The sequence below is a fragment of the Saccoglossus kowalevskii genome, chromosome 4, assembly GCF_978046115.1.
Source record: "Saccoglossus kowalevskii chromosome 4, keSacKowa6.1, whole genome shotgun sequence".
NCBI lineage: Eukaryota > Metazoa > Hemichordata > Enteropneusta > Harrimaniidae > Saccoglossus > Saccoglossus kowalevskii.
Window position 1 is genome coordinate 7,903,733 of NC_140644.1, and position 22,488 is coordinate 7,926,220.

Below are 22,488 nucleotides of genomic sequence, written 5' to 3' on the forward strand. Positions count from 1 at the left end.
TATTCAGGGTAATAGGTTAACACCTTAAAAAAAACTCTGCAACAGCAACAATTATTACACTTATTAATTTCATATTTAGAAAATAAATTCCATTAGTTTTAGAAGTGCAACACCTGACAACTCATCTCTGGGCATTACACTCATCTCATCCAATATAGTGGTTACTACATCCATACAAGACACACAGAATAATGAATTCCAGACATACTTGATAGATAGATATTAGTTTTTAATAGTTATTAGTAATTCAAAGCATATTAAAATCTTCTGCAGCCACATAGGAATGAAAGATCATGATTTGAACCAAAACTTCCGTTTGTAAATACAATTAACAGCAATGTTGACCAATTGGTCACTCAAATCTGTCTAGTATTCAGAAAAAATATATCTGAAATGTTGAACTCGCTGCATACTAATGATATAAACTACCATACGCTGTTTCACTTTTACAGAAGTCATGTTACTTTCGAAAAACTAATTTTTCCCCATGAAAATGCATCTGTCTCGAAATCAAAGCAGTATAGCCTTACAGCCTCAAGTCTGCATCGTGAACTGTACAACCACATAAGAATATTTTTTTTTGTTTATTTATGAGAGATTTAGAAAAAATCTAGACATACACGTATGAGAAAATAATCCATGAATGATAGATTCCAACCTATAAATTCTACACAAGTACTGTTTGTTTCAACACGTTCTTTGCATCCACAAACACAATTCAAAAATGTGTGATTAGTGTAATAGTTCTTATCCATATATATAACTTTTATACAAAATGTAGCTTTGGTCTCAAATACTCTTCTCAACTTTTGATGCTAATTTACAGTTTGAATAAAAATTGGTGAGAAATTATTTATGTAAATAATTATGGTACACCTTTTCACCACCACATTTTTTCCCACCCAAATTGTTGAACATTTTTTCACTTTTCTATATTTTTTTTTTCTAATTTCAATGTCTGGTCTAACATTGATTGCAGGTTGTGATTCAATGATTTACAGACTGGCCAACATTCTTGTTAGAAATGAACAATAAGAATATAAGTTACATAGTTATGAAATGTGACAAATACGGATAAATATTGACAAATGGTTATTAATAACACATATTTGTGAAAAGTGACAATGGCAGTAAATAAGTAATTAATAATTAATAGAAAATTAGCATATCAGTAATCAAAATTGCAGCTACGAAAGAAACCAAACCACCTGTGCATAAGTATGAATAACAATAACCCGAAATGGAATTACAACATTCTCTGCTATAATTAAATGTAATCATAATTAATTTTACTTCATTGATTGATTAGCTCTGAGAATGTCACATTCCTGTTGAAACGGTGTCCCTTAAAAAAACAACAACATATACTCACTGAAACATGACTGAAAATGAATGCACCTATTTCTGAAAAACAATCTCCTCCTTGTAAATCAGTTCAAACTAAAATTCACAAATGTAAGGATAAAATACAGATCTTTAAATAGAAATGATCTCTTTAGAATGCAAATAATATGGTTTGATCTTGAAAGCACCGTACATACATGTATAATTAAATATGCACGGTTGCCATTCATACATATACATAATAAACAACTAATTAACAATATGACCTAAGTATAATGACAAATTGTTGCTGACAATGTTATTTGGAATATAGCTGTCACATATTATAACTGATCACGATCCGTATAATATGTAAATTAAACACATCTGGTGTAGACTTTGACGTCAACGACTGCAAATGTTTCTTTGTTTTATATTCATTATTTATATACAGGATAAATTGTTACTAATCATATTCTAAATATTATAGTGTAAAGATTACCCATGGTTCAGGCTCTTTCAGCTGATTCTATCAAATGCATTGTATCTCTATGTCAGCTGTGTCTGTGTATTTTTGAAAGCTGATCACAGTGGGGTTCATAATTATTGTCAATCCAAAATTGCTCAATTTGAGAACTATTTCAATAGAACACGATAGCCAAATATGATCAATGGAAAGCAATTAACAGTGATGAGGTGTTTTAAAATTACTGATGATAATTAATGTCTTGTGTTTTCCTCATGACCTGTCTTGTCCCTGTGTGCATGTGCCACGAAAAATTACTCCGTGACCAAAGTACATTTTGTAGCTAAATTTGAAACAAATATCATGCAAATATAAAAAAAAAATTACATTATGATAAATTTCCACACTGAAAATTACAATATGTATTTTTAAGCACACTCAAATAAATAAATGTGAAGTGTTTAACCCTCTGAATGCCATACAACTTTCTAAAATTCCTTTATTTTTGGGGTGTACCAGGACTTTTGTGAAAGACGACAAAATTGACTTTTGCTTTTAAAGGGTGAAAAAAGAAGTACAAAAATGATGGATACTACGAGGTAAAATCTGGTAGTAATATAACCCTGCTGGAATATGAGAGGATCAAATTTGGAATTTCTACAAAAGCATTGTATCTATGCCATATAATGTCAATAGTGAATTCTAGATTTTCAAGGTATTTTATTACTCCAACAATTCTAGCTCCATAGAAAATGTTAAAATCCACTAATGGTTAATAAGGTTTGTGCTAAATTAAATTATTCAATCTATTGTTAATTATTTTAGATTCAATTTTCAACATAAATCAGAATATTAATTTTTTAACTGTTACTTTGATTGTTTTATTAGCTATGCAATATCAGTAAGAGAACAATCATTATTTATTTTCACACATTATCGACTTCACAACTCTTTTGTTATCAGACCGTATATTTCATGAACTTTGAGTTTACAAAGGAAAATGACAGACGGCCTGACAAAATGCTTAAAATGGTTAACAGGGCAGTTTTTCATTTACTGTTATCATTACCATGCATCTACAGTAATGATACTCTGCTACAGGAGATTATGCACTTTATTGTCTCCGACGATGTCAGTTATCCAAGTATGTGACACCTATATATATTGTAAGTCTCTAGCAAAGTATTTTTGAATGAATACAAAAAATGTTCAGGTCGACAATACCGATATATGTATAGATTTGGTATATAGGACACTTTGTGGGGAGTTCATGAGACAATACAATGCTGAATTACACAACCAGGTTATGGTGCTAACCGAAGGATGCTATGATGCAGTTACCTAGAGGGTACTGTATAATTTCACTGTACCTAGGGAGACATTCACCTCAAAATACTACCTGGTTATTGACGATAATGACTCGGTAAATGAATTTAGTAGATCAACCTTATTAATTAGTAAAAAAAGTGATCCGTTTCATTACACAATGACACTTTGTACCATACCACTCCTCAACATGAACAGCTAGTGCCATCACTGGTGGCGGTTGACCTGCTGCACACAGCCGATCGTGAAGACGGTTCTCGGCCTATGCTGATAACCTTCGCACGTTTCATTTCTTTTGATCCATACTTGTGTAATACAGGATAATCATTTGACATCATTGGTTTCTGACTTTTTAACTTGTGCGCTAATGTCATAAAAATCGCACTGACATTATCAACTTCGTTGTCGTCTTTTGCAGAGGTTTCGAATAGCGGCATCTGATTAGCATCAGCAAATTTCTGTGCCAAACTCGTCGCAACCGAAATCTTCTGGTTCATATCACACTTATTCCCCACTAAGATTCTTGGTATGTCCGGTGACAGTGAGTGCCTTTCACATTCTTCAATCCAGGTCGGCATGCCTTCGAACGTGTTCATTTTTGTCATATCATAAACAAAAACCACTGCATGCACGTTTCTGTAGTAATGCTGAACCATACTTTTACGAAACCTTTCTTGGCCAGCAGTATCCCAAAGTTGTAGCTACAATATAGAAATGAAAATTTAATTAATATCCTTACAGTTATTTTTGATTGGTATCAAATTTAATAATTTAAAAAAATAAAAAAGAATGGCAATAACACATAGCATGGTATCCAGTCGACATGTCATCCAAACATACAGTCTGGTATCCAGCCGACATGTCATCCATACATACAGTCTGGTATCCAGCCTACATGTCATCCAAACATACAGTCTGGTATCCAGCCGACATGTCATCCATACATACAGTCTGGTATCCAGCCTACATGTCATCCATACATACAGTCTGGTATCCAGCCGACATTTCATTCATACATACAGTCTGGTATCCAGCCTACATGTCATCTATACATACAGTCTAGTATCCAGCCTACGTGTCATCCAAACATACAGTCTGGTATCCAGCCGACATGTCATCCATACATACAGTCTGGTATCCAGCCTACATGTCATCCAAACATACAGTCTGGTATCCAGCCGACATGTCATCCATACATACAGTCTGGTATCCAGCCTACATGTCATCCAAACATACAGTCTGGTATCCAGCCTACATGTCATCCAAACATACAGTCTGGTATCCAGCCTACATGTCATCTAAACATACTGTCTGGTATCCAGCCTACATGTCATCCATACATACAGTCTGGTATCCAGCCTACATGTCATCTAAACATACAGCTTGGTATCCAGCCTACATGTCATCTAAACATACAGTCTGGTATCCAGCCTACATGTCATCCAAACATACAGTCTGGTATCCAGCCTACATGTCATCCAAACATACAGTCTGGTATCCAGCCTACATGTCATCCAAACATACAGTCTGGTATCCAGCCTACATGTCATCCATACATACAGTCTGATATCCAGCCTACATGTCATCTAAACATACAGTCTGGTATCCAGCCCCAAACATACAGTCTGGTATCCAGCCTACATGTCATCCATACATACAGTCTGGTATCCAGCCTACATGTCATCCAAACATACAGTCTGGTATCCAGCCTACATGTCATCTAAACATACAGTCTGGTATCCAGCCCCAAACATACAGTCTGGTATCCAGCCGACATGTCATCCATACATACAGTCTGGTATCCAGCCTACATGTCATCCAAACATACAGTCTGGTATCCAGCCTACATGTCATCCAAACATACAGTCTGGTATCCAGCCTACATGTCATCCATACATACAGTCTGGTATCCAGCCTACATGTCATCTAAACATACAGCCTGGTATCCAGCCTACATGTCATCCAAACATACAGTCTGGTATCCAGCCTACATGTCATCCATACATACAGTCTGGTATCCAGCCTACATGTCATCTAAACATACAGTCTGGTATCCAGCCTACATGTCATCTAAACATACATTCTGGTATCCAGCCTACATGTCATCCATACATACAGTCTGGTATCCAGCCTACATGTCATCCAAACATACAGTCTGGTATCCAGCCTACATGTCATCCAAACATACAGTCTGGTATCCAGCCTACATGTCATCTAAACATACAGTCTGGTATCCAGCCCCAAACATACAGTCTGGTATCCAGTCGACATGTCATCCAAACATACAGTCTGGTATCCAGCCTACATGTCATCCATACATACAGTCTGGTATCCAGCCTACATGTCATCCATACATACAGTCTGGTATCCAGCCTACATATCATCTAAACATACAGCCTGGTATCTAGCCTACATGTCATCTAAACATACAGCCTGGTATCCAGCCTATATGTCATCTAAACATACAGTCTGGTATCCAGCCTATATGTCATCTAAACATACAGCCTGGTATCCAGCCTATATGTCATCTAAACATACAGCCTGGTATCCAGCCTACATGTCATCTAAACATACAGTCTGGTATCCAGCCTATATGTCATCTAAACATACAGTCTGGTATCTAGCCTACATGTCATCTAAACATACAGCCTGGTATCCAGCCTACATGTCATCCATACATACAGTCTAGTATCCAGCCTATATGTCATCTAAACATACAGCCTGGTATCCAGCCTACATATCATCCATACATACAGTCTGGTATCCAGCCTATATGTCATCTAAACATACAGCCTGGTATCCAACCTACATGTCATCTAAACATAGTCTGGTATCCAGCCTACATGTCATCCAAACATACAGTCTGGTATCCAGCCGACATGTAATCCAAACATACAGTCTGGTATCCAGCCTACATGTCATCTAAACATACAGTCTGGTATCCAGCCTACATGTCATCCAAACATACAGTCTGGTATCCAGCCTACATGTCATCCATACATACAGTCTGGTATCCAGCCGACATGTCATCTAAACATACAGTCTAGTATCCAGCCGACATGTCATCCATACATACAGTCTGGTATCCAGCCGACATGTCATCCATACATACAGTCTGGTATCCAGCCTACATGTCATCCAAACATACAGTCTGGTATCCAGCCTACATGTCATCCATACATACAGTCTGGTATCCAGCCTACATGTCATCCATACATACTGTCTGGTATCCAGCCTACATGTCATCCATACATACAGTCTGGTATCCAGCCTACATGTCATCCATACATACAGTCTGGTATCCAGCCTACATGTCATCCATACATACAGTCTAGTATCCAGCCTACATGTCATCCATACATACAGTCTGGTATCCAGCCTACATGTCATCCATACATACAGTCTAGTATCCAGCCTACATGTCATCCATACATACTGTCTGGTACAAATGTATCAAGCCTACATGTCATCTAAACATAGTCTGGTATCCAGTCCTTGGTTAGACATACTGGTATAAATAAATAAATCAGTAAATCAACTGCACAGACTGTGCTCACATGATTGTAATAGCATGACCTTGATATTTTACAATATTATGAATGTGCTGTCAGAGATATATAGGTAAAACTGACTGAATAAACACAATTTTGAGAGGGTATGTTGCATTTATTACACTATAAATTTTTATACTGTTTGTCTTCACAATCAATATGAACTTTTCTTGTTTTCTTTTGATAAATAAGCATGAGGATGAAAAACATGTTTTTTATCTGTCCTTGCAAAATACTATCCATGTTTATGCATCTATTCTGTTCATTATCATTTTAATCCCATCCCTCGTTATTGAAAAATACAATACACACAGTCATACAAGTTCTACAAAAGGCATGGAAACATCTGTAAAAAAAAAAATCTACAAAAAACTAAATAGTTTTTACGATTGGATTTGTCTTTATAATCTCCGCACTAACAGGGTTTCCAAGATCTCTTTTTTTGAATATATTAAACAATGGCATTTAAAAATCGATTAATTAACTAAAATTAATTAAGTGGACAAAATTAAATCTCTTGTTCAATTATAAAATACGAGTCCTTGTTAACATATGAATACCGCTATAAACACCAATCTCAAATTTAGGTTGTTGCACTTGAAATGGCGCAAAACTGAAATGAATGCATTGTTTATAACTGTTAAAAAAACGCAAATCAGATTGTTCATGTTTACATTGTTAGTAACGTTTGACTTACTTTTATTGTCTCACCGTTAACATCTACTGTCTTCTCGCGAAAATCTACACCTATCGTTGCCTCTGTCTTTTCGGGAAACTTGCCTCCACAAAATCGAAATGTCAAACACGTTTTCCCAACATTTGAATCGCCAATAACAATGATTTTAAAAATTCGTGTTTGTTTTGAACTGCTCTCGATACTGCTCAATATATCTTCGCCACCGTCATCTTTTTTCATGCTCTCTTCTTTGTCTTCCATTTTCTCTGTGATTAATGCCGAGCTGCGTTATTCACGACTGTTGTAGATCGACAGTGTTTGGTTAGCTTCGCGACAAACGCGTCGTGACAATAACTGCGAGTTTTACTTCGGTATATTATTGTCGCTTTCCGCCATGTTTGTTACTATTTTTAGAGAAGTTTCGTCGCTGGCGCCATGGCATGCCGGGAGCTATGCAGTCACCTGATATCTAAACAGCTGATACGACAACAACAACTTCGTTCTTGGTAACTTGATTAAGAAAAAACACAATCTCGTGATAATCTAAATTTAATAACTATTCTTCTAATGTTAATGGGAAATATAACAAGTCGTCTATTCTAGCTGTATTCCTCATATCCCTGAGGTCAGGTCACAGGAGGTCATCTGGGGTCACAATACAGACATGGTGTGCATGGGTTAATCAATCGACAATAGTTGATGGTTTTTAGGTGACTAAACTACCATCAAAATGTCTTCTCGGCTGGAAATAATAAAAGATCACTTTGTCACTCAGCGTTCTAGACATATCGTCGGTACAGACTGTTCAAGTGAAAATCTGCCTCAAGCACTGAACCAGGTAAGGGGTGGGCCATTTAAAATAAAGGGGAGTAAAGTTTTAAGGAAAAAGTGCCCTTGCTGATTTCTTTTGTTCAAATTGCATTCCCCAATGTTTTTAATGTTCAACCCTTGCAGAGACTGAAAACAATATATACAATCTTAATATCAATATCATAATTTAATTTTCACAATATTATATTGGTTTCTAGAAGTGCTCCATTTGTCTGTGTTTTCCACTTCAAAGAGCAGATCATTAGCAACCCAACATTAACAAATTAATTCGTCCATATACTCTCCAGTCCGCACAATTCCAGAAGCCGTACCTAAACACGAATTGGTGACATCACAAAATACATGACCTTTATTCAGGGTCGTTTGTTCGGTATATACAAATTGGTATATACAAATTACAATAAAGATACTTTAAAAAATAAGACATTACAAATAAGGTGGAACAAATCATGTGACAATATAATGATAAGTACAGTAATAACTTCTAGCTTAACAGTTGAACAAAATGATCATATAGATAAGATAAGATAATTCGTTATTACAACCATATTGAATGAATTTCAATTTAGGTGAATACAAATGTAATAAAGGTATAACAAACTATTCTAAAAAACTAAAACTATACTTATCATAAAGATACAGTAAAGAAATATTACTGGTACTTGAACATAAAAATTAAAATATTATTATAGTCAGTGGGGTCACACCAAGGGTCCTGTGGTTGAAACTATGTCATGACGTGATGCACGAGGAAGACATCATTAAATACTCACAAAATCTCAATACAAAACGGGGTGGGGTGTGGGAGGTGTGGTCACGTATTACAATGTAGCAAACATGGGAAATGAAAAAAAAAACGCCTAATACAAATGCCAAGGGCTTGAATTCTACTAGATAAACACTCGCCAGAACCAAACCAATCATTTTGGCTTTCCCATTCAACTAGTCGGGACATTAAAATACTGTAGAATACTATATTTTCACTTGGAATTTATTTTCGCTATTTTCGCTGAAGGGATGATTCAGTGAAAATAAAATCCAGCGAATATACTTTTTTTCCTATGTTTCACATTAAACTAATCAAAAATCAGTGAAAATAAATTCCATACAAAACGCCCTAAAAGCCTTTTCAGCGAAAATTAATTCCAGCGAAAATAAAGTATTCCACAGTAGTTAGCAAAATGAAGACCACTCAACGACCAACGTCGTGGCGTGGTACACAAGCGTGCCATCGAGATAAAAACAAAATTAGCTTGAAAAAGCAGTGGTTTGAGTCCCGCTCAGAGAAAGTTTTTTTCACGAAAATGAGCCTCAAATATTTGTAGAGACATTTATTCTCTCAATTTAACAACTTGTAATGGTGGAAATTAATTAAACAAGAGTTGTTTACATCAAAATAAGTATCAAATATTTGTTCATACTTTGATTCGGTTTAAAACCCATCCATGCCTGTCTTTTCTCACAAACACCAACTTGCAATGAAAATAATATTACAACAAATTGTTTGTGTGACTACCTACTTGGTTCAATGGATTTGTTCACTGTTAGCAATGTGAGAGATCGTTGGTTCAAATTTCTCTGGTTTGCAACATTTTTAAATGCTAGTGAGAACAGGTCTCCTGTAAATAAAACCTAAATCCTATATCATTTGTGTTAAGACACTCTTGGTACAGTGGACGAAACAGTGCGCTGGTAACTCAAAGGTTGCATGTTTGAATCACTGACTGGACACTCCTACAAAAGTTATGAAAAATGTTAAAGACATATACAGCTCAAAGTTTCAGTATATCAAGAACTCAAGTCAGCTCAATAACAGATATAATAATATTACAACAAATTATTTGTGTGACTACCTACTTGGTTCAATGGATTTGTTCACTGTTAGCAATGTGAGAGATCGTTGGTTCAAATTTCTCTGGTTTGCAACATTTTTAAATGCTAGTGAGAACAGGTCTCCTGTAAATAAAACCTAAATCCTATATCATTTGTGTTAAGACACTCTTTGTACAGTGGACGAAACAGTGCGCTGGTAACTCAAAGGTTGCATGTTTGAATCACTGACTGGACACTCCTACAAAAGTTATGAAAAATGTTAAAGACATATACAGCTCAAAGTTTCAGTATATCAAGAACTCAAGTCAGCTCAATAACAGAACAGTAGAATACTACCTCCAATGAAAGCAAGTCAAAGCCGTGGAAGTACGAACAAGGTTACCATCTGCATGTCGCATGCACACCAACAGATTATTGCTGCTCTCCAAATGGGTCCCTTTTTTGTATTGACCCCCTAAGGTTTGCCCTTTCTAAATCTTACCCCCACAAATTGTATATCACCCTCTTTTAGAATGTATTGACCCACAAATTAATGAATAATCATGACACTGCCATGTCATGAATAAATTAGCATAACTTAAAAAAAATTGCATAAAGTATAGGTACGTCTTCTGGAATTATGCCAATCTTTCTTACAGCTTGATATTCCCGATGTGGAAGTGTTGGCTCCACCACAGGGTCTGGAAAATGAATTTAACACAATCTTCACAGTGGAGGCTGTTTCTTTCATTGCGGAATTAGTTCAACAATTTGACAAAAATGTAGACCAGGTAAGTGAATATTTTTATGAAGTGCATGTTTTTATTTAAAAGAAACATAACAACTTGCTGATTCACAATGATACACTGGAAGGGTCTGAAAACTACACAGGTAGAGTATCGATCAATCAGCTAATGGTGTATTACCCTGAAAACTTTCACATGACTGTGTTTGTATTTGTTGTCTTCAAAGTATAAAAACATCTCAACATACCTTGTATATATTTATAATCCAGCCTATATTTACTAATGTTAAACTATTTGTTTATATTAGATGCTGCAAGCTCGCATTGTACGGAAAGCTAATTTAGATTCAAGTGGAGCTTTACCAGACTTTTTATCAGAATCTAGACACATTCGTGAAAGCTCATGGAAAGTCAAACCAGTACCACGTAGATTAATTAACAGACATATTGATTTAGGAGATGTGTCTCCCAGTAATGAGGTACACTTGAAGAATGCCTTGAAGTCAAAAGCACAGGCAATACAGGTATCACTGTAATCTAAATATTTTGAACTTCATTGTATAGAGCAATCAAGTTTGTTGTGTCGGTATAACTCTGTAACAGGAAAAACAAACCACCAGACTAATAGTTGAAATCTGTGAAGTTATTTTTCATCCAAGAAGCAATAAAAAGCATTTTGATACAAGTACTCATTCATCAGAAATACCCCAACACGAAGATATCAGTGTCTCACTTGTCAGCTATGCACAATACACAATCAATACAATAAAATGTATTCGGGCGCTGTAGAATATCATACCCGGTAATGAATTATTTGTGATTGAAACTGGATGGCATAGTTTTGATGCACCTATCAAGAAGAGACCGACACTACCCAAGATCACATGCACCCAGTGTGCTACCAAGGATCAGATCAGCAACCCTTGACCAAGAGCCCAAACAACTGTATCAAAATATAATTACAAAACTGTCAAAATAGTGAATTACAAATCTTATAGTTGGAAATTACAATGAAATATCAAACACTAGGTTTATCAAATAAAGAACAAATACATTACAACAAAAATAAACTGTTTCTCCAATACCATTCGCCCTTTGTGGTGACTTTGTAAGTAAATGCGAACTGTCTAACTGCTTCAAATTACTCAATAATTACATTTTGTACATAGAATTACAGGAAGTAGAAGTTTGGCAATGTAAGTTTGATAGTAATTCATTATTGTATTATTAAATAGCAATAGAGAGTTTAAGCGTACATAGCGGGAATGTAACATGTTGTTCTAATTTTGTTTGCATTATGTTCTTGGGTGTCAAAAAACTAATTAAGTACAAGCACCAACAACGTAACTGAAACAGAACCATGTCAACCGGTCTCTCATTGGTTAACCATAATTGACTATCCCATCAAATTTGTTATGTCATTTCACGTTCGGAATCTGAATTTGACAGAGCCCTCGCTATTTCCATCCATTCTGTTGAGGTCCCAGGCCTGTTTGCCGAAACATCTTTCAGCAGATCAATGTCATGCGTTACCGTCCATCTAAATACATGTCTCTTCGCGGGAGTGGCCATTTTGAAATGTTTAAGAATAATTCATTTAGTTCCGTTTAAACTATAGTAGATGGTTAGTACACATCGCCTTTTGAGAAAGTGAACATAAATGCCCGGTGTTGTCTGCTTTGTTTACATAACGAGGTGACCAGTTGTGTACGTTTTCAGTGGGTGTAAATATCAGCTAAAATGCAACCAATATTTCTCATTACACCATAAATATACAAAATCACTCTAATAAAAACGTTCTATCAATGTCAGTAAAAATTATTCACAATTGACAATGAGAAAAGCTCTCGGAAATCAACTACAAGTCAGTCACCTTGTTCACGTTCAAAACGACTGCCGTACGTACCTGGCAACCGATGACGTCATTGGTTCTCCATACAAATATTTATTTCCACATGTTACATCTCCATACATATATTTATTTCCACGTGTTACATCTTCATACATATATTTCACTAGTACATGTATCTAGACTATGCAATACTGAGTTTTTAATGTACGTAATGAGCTCATTTGCATATTTGATTACTTTTTGTGTATTAACTGCATGTAATTTATATGATAATACTTATGATAATAATACTGTGCTTTAATTGTTAAAATTATTTACGCCGTAATCACATAAGGTTTCTGTTATGTGCTTTAGTGTGCAGACTAATAAGTATATTAACATAAAATCATGTTTAAGGTAAAGTGTGTGTTTTTCTTCCTAAACCCTTAATTGAAAACAATTGAAAATAAACTTTAATTTTCAGGTTGATTTCGATGATGGTCATTGTCCAAGCTGGAAGAACCAATTGTTAGGATATTACAATATCTATAACGTGGTTTATAATAAGTATCCTGATATTGCAGCATTGTCCGATATTCCAGTTTTGATGTTAAGACCAAGAGCTTGGAACATGGTAGATCATGCAGTTATGGTAATTACTATATAGCAAAACATGCATGTTTAATGTACTTTTCAATTCCCATTAAACAAAGTCCAAAATGGGGACTTATGCTTTGGTTTCTTTCTGTCCGTCTGTCCATTAGCAGACAAGACATAAATCTGTTAACCTTTGACTACTAATGGTATTTTTAGTCTCAAAAAACACCTTGTGTTCTCCAAGCATGTCTCGACTGATTTTGATTGATGAACATCAATTTGTTTGTAATCTGATCCAGCAAATTAGCAAAACTAGTTACAACACAGCATCTTTTTGTGCATCGGTGGCATATATCATATTGGCTTAGATGGCCATGTTAGATTTAACATTTCTCGGTCATACTCTGACCAATTTTGTTCAAGAAATTTGTCTTTCCTTAGTGGATATGTATTAACACGCTAGATACTCTTTCCCAATTTAATTATAATCTACGTCTTTTATCGTTAATAATACATGTCCAGTTACTAAAAACTGGACGGGGACTATGCCATTGACAATGATTTGTTGATAAGTAATGGTCTCTTTGCATGTGATTTCACAGCTGTTACACCACAAGATGTTTCACATGTTATTTGTACTGTGGTTATTTTGATGGTAATCGCGTATGGCCAGTAATATCTGGGCAACAATATTTGAAATGACAAACCTACAAAAGCCTATCTTGTCTATGGAGGAAATCACTAATTTATCGTGTCAAGGTGTTACTTTCAAATACTGTAGAATAATTTATTTTCGCTTAGAATTAATTTTCGCTATTTTCATTGAAGGAATGATTTAGTGAAAATAGAATCCAGCGAATATACCTTTTTATATGGTATATTTTACATTCAACTCGTTAAAAATCAGTGAAAATAAATTGCATACAAAACACCCAAAAAGTCTTTTCAGCGAAAATTTATTCCATCTAAAATAAAGTATTTTACAGTAATCGATTGTTATTTATTTATTAGTTTGTTTGTTTGTTAATTAAAGGTTAATGGTAAAGAAGTAGCTGGTCCTCTATTGGATTTTGGATTATTAATATACCATTTTGGACACATACTATTGGCCAATGAAAGTGGACCATTCTTTTATTTATCCAAGGTAAAGAATTCCTACATAATATTGTATAGAAAATAAAAATCTCAAAGAAGAGGGATAAACAGACATGTAATTAAAATACAGAATCACAAAATTATTGAACCTGAATGAGTGTATGCTTTGATATGTGAGGAATTAAAACTGACGTACAGTTAATATTTACTATTCATTTGTTTTCATGATTTTATTTATCCCAGTTATTACGATAGATGCAGTAATCTAAAGGAAAAAAAAATGGTATATATTTACTTTGCAGTTTTATCAATTTAAAATTGATAGCAAATTTGATATCAAAATTGCTTCCAGAATCTTCTCTAGCATAAATTGTTTTCAAAAAAAAAGGGAAAAACAGAAATTCAAATTTATTGAAGTTTATCATGAACCCTCTGAGTAACATTCACCAATGAGCGTATCGTGCATAAAATAATATCAATCGGTTTAATTGATGAATCAATCAAGATGTGAAAAGTCTATCATATATGGTTAAAACAAGTGTGATACACAATTGAATACTGAGTGGTTTTTTTTCTAAGAATGCTTTTGCTGCAGAATAAAAAATTACCAGGTAGTCTATTGTGAATTTTCAAGGTGGATGTTCTTGCAAAGAACTCCACTATCATCTTGAAGTATTTCATTAGGACTATATGTATGTGACATGCTGTGCCCTCACAGTTTAGAATCAGTTTATCAACAGCCAATCAGACTACTTCTTTCATTTTCATGCTTGGCCAAGCTATCAAAACAAATATGTCTGCGCACCGTGGAAGCTGTGTTAGCTTGGATGTCGATGATGTAAAAGATGGAGACATCAGAAATGCAAAATTTCAAGTCCTTTTTAACAGTCATTTGTAACAAAGCTTTCTATTGGTCTGTAAACCTTCTATCATGCAACCATGTGACATACATGGTTATGAATAGCGTTACCGCACAACATCGTGCAGGCAGATGATGGGGTGTTCATAAATTTAAGAATATTTTTTTCAATGATTTTTGCATCTTATTGATATTTATTTATTAGTTAGAAGGTCATAAAGAAGCCAGGTTATGGAACAAAGTATTTGATTGGTCTCAACAAAAGGTTAGTATTCAATAATTGTAATATTTGTTATTATTCCTAATTAGTAATTAGTAATTAATTTACATCCTCATCTGTAACTCTATTTGTTTACAAATTTATCAATTTTATTGGAATATATTTATGAATATTGATTAGAATAAAGCATAAAAAAACAAGTGATGATGCATTCAAAATGGGTAAATATATGTATTTGACTGGCCAATTATTGCATTCAATCTTCCTGGTGTAATTAACATTCAGTGATAGAATTCATGTTGTAGTAGAATCACATAGACATTGGGTGACCAAAATTGAAAAAAAAAAAAACATTTACACTTTTATTTTTTACTGTAAGATGAGGTGTGGTACACATACTTTAATACTTTTATTATACATCATTTACAAATGTGTATAATTATGCTCATAGATGTTAAACAAATGTTAAAGGAAGGAATCCAGAAAATATTTGGACTTAAGTGACTGAAGTACTTACAGTTATTGTATATTGTCTGTGAATGAAATAGTTATGGGGTTGGGTCTAAGTTTGTGGTTTGTCTTAAACATTGAGTGTTTACTGTCCAGGGTTTTATTCTTCACATTAGATAGAATTAATTCTTATGAAATTGCGAATAACCACCACAAAGGTATCCAAGTCTGTACAATGTGTGATTACAATTATGTTTTTATCCCTTTATGTACTTATCAATATGTTTGATTTTCAGTTAGAACTTCCCCATGGCTGCATCAAAGCATGTGTGTTGATTGAAAATATCTTGTCTTCTTTTGAAATGCATGAGATATTATATGAACTGCGTGACCATTCTGCTGGTTTAAACTGTGGCATATGGGACTACTCTGCTTCATTTGTTAATAAATTTGGTAAGCAGTAACATGCAACAAGCTATTTTGATTGTATTTAGCAACTAGGAATACAGTTCAATGACTAGTGATAACTACCAAATAACAATATAGTTTGATAAAAAATGATAACTAACAACTAGTAGGGGCTTAATGAGAAGTAACTAACAATTAACAGTAAAGCTTGAGGACTAGTGACTAGTGATAACAAGCAGTATACTATCAACTAGCAACATTTGATGTCTCATAGTAACTAACAATTAGCAGGGTGATGATGACTGGTAACTTACAATAAAGTTTGATGGCTAGTGATAACTACCAAGCAACTGTAGCATTTGATGAGTAATGACTAGCAACTAAAATAGAATGTGATAACTAATGGTAACTGGTGGTGTTTGATGAGTGGTAAATATCAACTAACAAAAGAATTTTATTTCTAGTGGTAACGAGCAACAAGTATCAATAGTTTTTCATTCCAACTTCATACATCATATTATATGATCAAATAGATTTCTTTTGCTGGTTACCATGGTGATGAAATGAGAAATCCTTGTGTGTATTGTATGTAATAACAGCTGATATGAATGGTTGAATGATTTTATAGAACAGAATTGGTCAGTTCAATAATTTAAAAATTAATAATTACTTTGCAGGTCATCGTAGTGCCTTTCTCTTGCCAGATAGAAATAAATATGTCAACATGGAAAAACACTTCCTTAAAAGCTATATGGATCTTGTGGTTCAGACGTGTCATCGCCGTGGTTGCCATGCAACAGGTGGCATGTCTGCATTGTTATTACCCAATGAAAATTCAAAAACTTATCGGGAAGTACTTCAGAAAACCACAAGGTGATTATAGATGTATAAAATACTTTAGAAAAGCAGTTATTGTAGTATAAAATATTTTTTTTTTATTTCAAATACTGTTTTTGTAGTAAAAAAAAATGTTGATACTTTTCTTTGTTTTTATTAGTGGCAAATTACGAGAAATTGAGGCAGGTGTTGATGGATTTCTGGTGTATGATATTAGACTCATTGATCATATGCATAAGGTAAGACTTTATTTTTTTTAAGACTTCAAATGTTTGGTTATTTGTTGTTGTTGAGTAAAGCCATGTTTGGTGTTAACATTTTTGTTAATGATTGACACATGTTTTAGTTCCACTCAAATCCAAATAGAAATTGTTTCCTCAACAATGTATGATTTTTTGTTTGTAACATATATTGATATTTGTAATTTGAAAATGTCATTTTAAAGATCACATGTTACTTCAATATATTAATACAATAATACTTTATTATCACTGTAAAGAAATTACAATCTTTTTTGAGCTCTGAGTAATAAAGTTAAATTAATAAACATGAACACAAATTAATTATAGTATAAAAAAAAACAAAGAAAGTTTCTAAATGCTTCTTTTCAAGTTTGCATTATCAATGTATTGGATTAGTGTTTTCAGTAAATGTTTATCTGATGCGTTCATGATATAATATATTATTATTATGGCCATGCATATCAATGTTCTGTTACAGTGATTGTAAGTTCACAGTTGATATCTGTTTAATTTTTAGTTGTTTGATAGACATGCACCAACCGTGAATCAATTATTTGTCAATCGATCTGATGTTAAAATCACTGCACAGGATTTATTGGTTATGCCAAGGGTGAGTGTTCAAAGCAATCTAAATTCTGCATTTCTGTTCAATTGAAGCTACTCATGCTGTATTATGTATTAGTAACAAATATTTTGGTTGACGCCAGCATAGCGCATTAAACTGCCATTTGATAGGAAGATGGCTGCACAGCCCTGTCATGTAGTCCCAAACATGAATATGACTTCTGTGGCAAAAATGCACTATGTCAGCACTAGCACTTGCAATTGCCCCCCCCCCACCCTCCCCCCCCCCACCCCAAACAAAAGTCAGGAGAGACAATAGTGACATTCAATGTCCGGAACTGTCGCCTGGCACAAAAAAAAACAAATTGGAGTAAAAAGAAATCTGCCAAAGTACATTTCAAATTTCTTGGTATGATTTATCAAAGCTGTCACAGGAAATTTGTTATTACTTTTACTTTTAAAACATGGACACATTGATCAGTAATCTTGCTGCTGTTGGTGATGCGCCATTAATTTATCAAGATTTTGTAAAAATCAAGACTTGCAAGGAATAAATAAGCTGGACAATACTTATTTGTTGTAGCTGTGATATTATAACCTGAAATTTGAAAAGAAATATAGGATTTTTTGAAATGCTCTGAATAATAAGATTTTTTCCTCAACAGGGAGGAGTGACATTTGCTGGACTATTACATAACATAGCGGTCGGTGTCCTTTTCATCTATTCATGGCTTCGAAGTGAGTCACATCGTTGAGGGTTTGTTACATTTGCAGTATGCTAAGTAAGATGGTGTGAGTCCCATGCAATGTATGTTAAGTAAGATGGTGTGAGTCCCATGCAATGTATGCTAAGTAAGATGGTGTGGGTCCTATGCAATGTATGCTAAGTAAGATGGTGTGAGTCCCATGCAATGTATACTAAGTAAGATGATGTGAGTCCCATGCAATGTATACTAAGTAAGATGGTGTGAGTCCCATGCAATGTATACTAAGTAAGATGGTGTGGGTCCCATGCAATGTATGCTAAGTAAGATGGTGTGAGTCCCATGCAATGTATGCTAAGTAAGATGGTGTGGGTCCCATGCAATGTATACTAAGTAAGATGATGTGAGTCCCATGCAATGTATGCTAAGTAAGATGGTGTGGGTCCCATGCAATGTACATGTATACTAAGTAAGATGGTGTGGGTCCCATGCAATGTATACTAAGTAAGATGATGTGAGTCCCATGCAATGTATGCTAAGTAAGATGGTGTGAGTCCCATGCAATGTATACTAAGTAAGATGATGTGAGTCCCATGCAATGTATACTAAGTAAGATGGTGTGAGTCCCATGCAATGTATACTAAGTAAGATGGTGTGGGTCCCATGCAATGTATGCTAAGTAAGATGGTGTGAGTCCCATGCAATGTATGCTAAGTAAGATGGTGTGGGTCCCATGCAATGTATACTAAGTAAGATGATGTGAGTCCCATGCAATGTATGCTAAGTAAGATGGTGTGGGTCCCATGCAATGTACATGTATACTAAGTAAGATGGTGTGGGTCCCATGCAATGTATACTAAGTAAGATGATGTGAGTCCCATGCAATGTATGCTAAGTAAGATGGTGTGAGTCCCATGCAATGTATGCTAAGTAAGATGGTGTGGGCCCCATGCAATGTATGCTAAGTAAGATGGTGTGAGTCCCATGTAATGTATGCTAAATAAGATGGTGTGGGTCCCATGCAATGTATGCTAAGTAAGATGGTGTGAGTCCAATGCAATGTATGCTCAGTAAGATGGTGTGGGTCCCATGCAATGTATGCTAAGTAAGATGGTGTGAGTCCCATGCAATGTATGCTAAGTAAGATAGTTGGACACATCCAACATATACAATCTAAAACGTAAAAAGATGTGGGTCTCGCGTAATGTATACAACATGTAACAGTGTGGGTCCCATGAAATGTATACAACGTGGGAACAATTCTTTTTTTGCTTGAACATGTGCTGTACAGCAGCTGTGACACATCATCTTGTAAGTGAAGAGCCACATAAACAATTGAATTCTGCATTGAATTTGTCTTTGGTGTAACAAAATCACAAAATCTATAATTTTGCTTTAAAATCAGAATTGCACACTGTCCTCTATTAATCATAATTATTTCCGTTTATTTTTATAATGAATTCTTATGTATTTTGTAGGTCAAGGTCACTTTATCTATAAAGGTGCAGTGGAAGATTCGGCCACAGCTGAAATATCTCGATCACAGGTAATTACTGGGTCAAAACCAAAAACTTTTTTACTTCAAACTTTCACAAAGTCGAAAGTTGTCACAGAAATTCTAGTAAAATAATTTGCATAATGTTGCATAAAAATGTTAGTGGAAAAGGAGTTAAATGATATCTCAGTTTATAATTATCATTGAATTGAAAAAAAAATGTGAAAATTCATAAACGTTGCATATGCTATAATATGCAACTTCGGGAATGTTCGTAATTTTATTATTGTTTGAGGGAGTTTGCAAGAACTTAAAGAACGCCTATACAAATCAATGTTAGGGAAATAAATTTGGAACTGAGAATTAGTGTATTGATGACTGTGAGACCTACTTGATCAGTTTATGGATGACAGTGACTCTTTAAATAATAATCACAATTTACTGTATCAATGTCAATTTCACTTTACTATTACAATCTCTTAGGGACAACATCAAAAGTTCAATGTAGGATAAAAAACTTAATTCCTATAGTTTTTTCCTAATTGATAAATATTGATACCCAGCCACCAAACCTTCAGCCATTCAAGAGGAAATAATAAAGGGGAATATACGCATGCGCTATTACTTTTCTGGGTTCTGCACATGCTCTGGGTCCATGCCCTGAAATTGACCTCATTTGACACAAATATTTACACTCAGACCAAACCAAACCATTTTCTCGTCTTGGATGTTTTTTTTTCATTCTCTGTTATTTTTGTCCATGATTGGATCGAAAAAAAATGAACTACAAATAAAAAATAAAATCGTTTTTTCAACCCCCCCTCCCCAAACTAAAGCAAATAAGTTTTTTATCCGACATCGATCTTTTGACGTCGTCCCATGCTCTTTCACTCTTTCAATTCAACAGTAACAATATAATGAGTATACAATTAATGGTTTGTTTATTGTGTTCAGGTTTGGCAATGGATTCGGCACCAAGCTCACCTAGAGGATGATGGCAGACTTATAACCAGACAACTTGTGTTTATTCTTGTAAAGGAATTTGTCCATAATATCCAAGAATCAGACCCAAAATTTAGTACAGCCAGTGACAGAAAACAACTTAACATTGCTGCTGATTTATTTCAAGAAATTGTTACTAAAAGAGATTTCCCAGAATTCATCACCACTTATTTGAATTTAGAGCATGCTTTTTTGACTAATTGATTTCAATATATTTTTAATAATTCTGGTTTTACTGTTATCTGTTGAACCTCTGCAATCTGACTTATAGTATTAAAGCAGGAGGGGTGTCACCTGCGTATGCCCGGAAATTGAGTCCCAAGCGATGATAACAACACATGCTAAAAACGCAAAGGCTCATGGGTAGACGCTTGTTTGTAAAAAAATGACACGCTATGACCATCTGATGCATGCGCATAAAACAACTCTCCCGCTTTGAAATAAGATGTACCATATTAGTATGAGTACATCAACTTTTGCCCGCTACATATGACCAGCTCCAATAAGGTTTTGTTGAACAAGACCAATGCCAGTCTCTGTCTGTCTACAATTGGCTAATCTTGAGGAGCACCAGTCATTAAGACCATTACCAAAAAATGGACCTGCATTTTTTTTTAGTGACAACTGATCCTTCTACCGTAATACAAATTACAAAAAAAATGCACATATTCTAACATCTATTGCAGTGATTTCAGTCAGTAGATATATTCTAAGTAGGTCCAACTGCAGTCATTCTGGTGAATGAGAATTTGCAATATGATCACACATTGTTACCATAGAAACCAATGGTATATCACTATTTTTATTGGTGTTTAACCAACGTTTTGTGTGAACAGTAGTTAGATGACAGACATTATACTTTTATCTGAGTAAATAGAATGATATAATTCTTTTGATACTTATCAATAAAAATATTGTAAATATCAGTGATTAAAAATTTTTTTTATATTTTCTTGTTGTGGTTGAATGCTGTTGCCATATCAATTAGCATGCCGGTATTTAAAAAAACCAAGACCAGCTTTTTGAAACATGTATTCAGGTAATCTTGGCTTTATTGGTGATGTATTTTCCAGTTTGAATCTTTCAACTTTTTATGGACTGAATCTTCATATATGTATCGTCATAATTATGTCATAAAATAACTGTGATAATATTCATAGTCGCGTACATCAAATTTGGGACTGTTTAAAAGCTGACACTATTTGAAAAGTACTGGATCACAGCTGGTTTGCAACAGCTAAACTTGAGAGAAACTTGGCTCCATTGTTTAAGATTGACTTTATACTCTAATTCAATTTTTTGTAAAGAAGTAATGATTATATGTTTATGTTAGCTTATTTCTCAAGAATACATTATGTGAGATAAATCTAATCAAGGTAAATCTTGTCAATTTATAATCAGGAGAGACCATGGCTATACATCCTGACTTTACAAACCAAGACAAGAAAAGATAA

General features: G+C 34.5%; 2 protein-coding genes across 2 annotated transcripts; one reads left to right on the top strand and one right to left on the bottom strand.

The window, feature by feature from the left end:
- Positions 1-205: 205 nt before the first annotated feature.
- Positions 206-7,821, bottom strand: LOC100367291 (putative Ras-related protein Rab-33). Its single transcript, XM_002740703.4, has 2 exons — positions 7,364-7,821; positions 206-3,816 (listed from the first exon to the last, which is right to left on the bottom strand). The coding sequence occupies exons 1-2, from the start codon at positions 7,601-7,603 to the stop codon at positions 3,301-3,303; spliced, it is 756 nt and encodes a 251-aa protein (XP_002740749.1). The 5' UTR covers positions 7,604-7,821; the 3' UTR covers positions 206-3,300.
- Positions 7,822-7,840: 19 nt separating this feature from the next.
- On the top strand, positions 7,841-21,971 carry LOC100367444 (ureidoglycolate lyase-like). The gene is made up of 13 exons (XM_085497701.1): positions 7,841-8,180; positions 10,645-10,776; positions 11,039-11,254; positions 13,046-13,213; positions 14,192-14,302; positions 15,318-15,377; positions 16,079-16,235; positions 16,868-17,063; positions 17,188-17,266; positions 17,787-17,879; positions 18,499-18,571; positions 20,016-20,083; positions 20,987-21,971. The coding sequence occupies exons 1-13, from the start codon at positions 8,073-8,075 to the stop codon at positions 21,236-21,238; spliced, it is 1,713 nt and encodes a 570-aa protein (XP_085353827.1). The 5' UTR covers positions 7,841-8,072; the 3' UTR covers positions 21,239-21,971.
- Positions 21,972-22,488: the final 517 nt, after the last annotated feature.

What these genes read in the sequence shown, in the direction of transcription:
- LOC100367444 (XM_085497701.1), top strand. Translation starts at nt 8,073, where the DNA reads ATGTCTTCTCGGCTGGAAATAATAAAAGATCACTTTGTCACTCAGCGT. An exon ending in TGGTAGATCATGCAGTTATG is followed by an intron (nt 13,214 to 14,191) that starts GTAATTACTATA and finishes TGTTAATTAAAG; the next exon opens with GTTAATGGTAAAGAAGTAGC. An exon ending in ATTTATTGGTTATGCCAAGG is followed by an intron (nt 17,880 to 18,498) that starts GTGAGTGTTCAA and finishes TTTCCTCAACAG; the next exon opens with GGAGGAGTGACATTTGCTGG.
- LOC100367291 (XM_002740703.4), bottom strand. Translation starts at nt 7,603, where the DNA reads ATGGAAGACAAAGAAGAGAGCATGAAAAAAGATGACGGTGGCGAAGAT. An exon ending in TTAACGGTGAGACAATAAAA is followed by an intron (nt 3,817 to 7,363) that starts GTAAGTCAAACG and finishes TCTATATTGTAG; the next exon opens with CTACAACTTTGGGATACTGC.